This window comes from Arvicola amphibius, chromosome 2 (genome assembly GCF_903992535.2).
Source record: "Arvicola amphibius chromosome 2, mArvAmp1.2, whole genome shotgun sequence".
NCBI lineage: Eukaryota > Metazoa > Chordata > Mammalia > Rodentia > Cricetidae > Arvicola > Arvicola amphibius.
Genome location: NC_052048.2, coordinates 79,092,625 through 79,095,781, shown reverse-complemented (window position 1 = coordinate 79,095,781; position 3,157 = coordinate 79,092,625). Strand labels below are relative to the sequence as shown.

General features: G+C 39.7%; 1 gene segment (V, D, J or C); it reads left to right on the top strand.

Moving 5' to 3' along the window:
• The first annotated feature begins 1,969 nt into the window (after positions 1 to 1,969).
• On the top strand, positions 1,970 to 2,776 carry LOC121677064. The segment is given in 2 exon segments: positions 1,970 to 2,023; positions 2,451 to 2,776. Coding segments are annotated over 2 exon segments (375 nt in total).
• The last annotated feature ends 381 nt before the right edge of the window (positions 2,777 to 3,157 follow it).

The following is a 3,157-nucleotide window of genomic DNA, read 5'->3' as shown; positions in this document are numbered from 1 at the left end:
TAATGCCTCCAGAAGTTCCTTTATTGTATAAGATTGTTTTGGCTATCCTGGGTTTCTTGTTCTTCCATATAAAGTTGATTATTGTCCTCTCAAGATCTGTGAAGAATTTTGATGGGCTCTTTAAGGGGATTGCATTAAATCTATAGATTGCCTTTGGTAGTATTGCCATTTTTACTATGTTGATCCTCCCAATCCAAGAGCAAGGGAGATCATTCCATTTTCTGGTATCCTCTTCAATTTCTTTCTTCAAAGACTTAAAGTTCTTGTCAAAAGCATTTGTTCAACTATGTTTATAGCAGCATTATTTGTAATAGCCAGAACCTGGAAAAAACCTAGTTGCCCTTCAGTGGAAGAATGGATGAAGAAAGTGTGGAATATATACATATTAGAGTACTACTCGGCGGTAAAAAACAATGACATCTTGAATTTTGCATGCAAATATATGCAAATAGAAAACACTATCCTGAGTGAGGTAACCCAGGCCCAAAAAGATGAACATGGGATGTACTCACTCATAATTGGGTTCTAGCCATAAATAAAGGACATCGAGCCTATAATTCGTAAAAAATCCTAGAGAAGCTATATAAGAAGGTGAACCCAAAGAAAAACATATAGTTATCCTCCTGGATACTGGAAGTAGACAAGATTGCCGGACAAAAAATGGGAACATGGGGTTGGGGAGGGATGGGGGAGGGGGGATGGGGAAAGAAAAGTGTGAAGTGGAGGATGGGAAGAGCTTGGGGGAATAGGATGGTTGGGATATAGGAGGGGTGGATATGGGAACAAGGAATTATATATCTTAGTTAAGGGAGCCATTCTAGGGTTGGCAGAGACTTGACTCTAGAGGGGTTCCCAGGTGTCCAGGAAGATGCCCCCAGCTAGGTCCTTGGGCAGCTGAGGAGAGGGTGCCAGAAATGTCCAGATCCTATTGCCATACTCATGAATATCTTGTATATCACCATAGAACCTTCACCTGGCATTGGATGGAGAAAATGACAGTGCCCCACATAGGAGCACTGGACTGAGCTCCCAAGGTCCTGATGAGGAGCAAAAGGAGGGAGATCATGAGCAAGGAAGTCAGGACAGTGAGGAGTGTGTTTACCCATTGAGACGGTGGGACAGTGCTAACGGGAGACCACCAAGTCCAGTTGGAATGGGACTGATGGAACAGGGGACCAAACCGGATTCTCTGAATGTGGCTGATGGTGGAGGAGGACTGAGAAACCAACGACAAAAGCAATGCACATGAACTCTACAGCATGGACGGGCTCACTGTGAGCCTTGTCAGTTTGGTTGCTCACCTTCCTGGACTTAGGGGGAGCTGGGAGGACCTTGGACTTAACATAGTGAAGGGAACCCTGATGGCTCTTTGTCTTGGAGAGGGGTGGAGTGGGGGTATGGGTGGAAGGGAGGGGAGGGAAATAGGAGGAGGAGGGGAGGAGATGGAAATCTTTAATAAAAAAAATGAGAAAAAAGAGTACAGTCAATAATTTGAAAAGAAGCTTGAATGATTTTCTTCCATTTTCCACTACAGACTATGAGCAAAATGTTTTGGGAGCTCATTCCATCATGAGGATAATTAGATTTGTGTTTTAATCACATTAACTTTTCTGCAATTAAGTTGTGTTGTTTTAGATAAAATCAAAGTATATTTCAAATTAGACAACCAGACTACTTTCTTAATCCATATTTCCAAATGATTTGCTCTACATTGTCAGTTTTTTGGCATCCTGTTAGTTTCTCATCTGTCAATATGTTTTGTTTTATTACTTTCACTCCTAATATAAAGACCTTTTAAAGCTATTCTTCAATATTTAATAAGCCGATATAACTGTCTCCTCTATGTTCTCTGTTAGACAGACGATGGTGTTTGCATATTGCTCCCTAGGGAGGTCTTTGCTTTGCTGAGCTGAGATAAAAGCTCAACTGAGTTCTCACCATCATTAATAACCCACCTTTGTTCATCTCCTCAAAATGATGTGTCTTATCCATTCCCTGTTTCTGCTCACATTCTGGATTTGGGGTAAGGATAGAGGGAGATAAAAGCAGAGATAAAAGCAGGAGAGGGGGTGAACTCTGGTTGCCAATGCATGTTGTCTATGTGTGATTAGGCAGGTCCTGTTCTCCATGAAGAGCATGTAAAGTTTGGTTATGGAACCATTAGAAATTAAGGAGAAAAAAGCTGTGCTAAGATGAAGATTCTGACTTATATGGGATGGAGTGGTAAAGACTATGATTGCTAGGACCTCCAAATTATGTGTGTGTGTGTGTGTGTGTGCATGCTCATACACATGAAAAACATATATATATATATATGTTTTGTTATATATATATTTCAATATTTCAAATATATGAAATATATAACAAAAAAATGAATATTTCAAATGGATTTCAGAAAAATTTCTCAAGTAATTTTTACATGAGTTTTTGATACTCTATTATAATTTCAGAAACCAGTGGTGATGTTGTGATGACCCAGACTCCACTCTCATTGTCGGTTGCCATTGGACAATCAGTCTCCATCTCTTGCCAGTCCAGTCAGAGCATCTTACACAGTGATGGAAAAACCTATTTGAATTGGTTCCTACAGAGGCCAGGCCAGCCTCCACAGCGCCTAATTTATCAGGTGTCCAAACTTATCTCTGGAGTCCCAGAGAGGTTCAGTGGGAGTGGATCAAAGACAGATTTCACTCTTAAAATCACAAGAGTTGAACCTGAGGATTTAGTAGTTTATTACTGCATACAAAGTACATATGCTCCTCCCACAGTGATATAGACAATAACAAAAACCTTCTTGCTTGAGGGGGCCCAGCTGCAATGTATTGTTTGATTTTACAGTAGCATTTCACTCTGTATCATTGTGAGACAAAGGCACAAGGGAACTTGGGCAATAGTTCCGAGTTCAGGAATCTGGCTAGACTCATCCTACTGAATAAGGGATTTGGCTAGACCTGAAATAACAACACTTTCTCATACTTCAATCTGTAATAGCAAGAGTATTGCCTCTGTACCAGAATAATTTCATCCCATTATTTATTTTATTGTTTAAAATTTTAAGCATTTAAAATTTTCATTAATTTCTTGAGCTTTATTTTTAAGGCTTCCCTTTAATGGTTTATGTGTGTTTGCTAAATTTTCATTCAGTTTTTTAAATGCT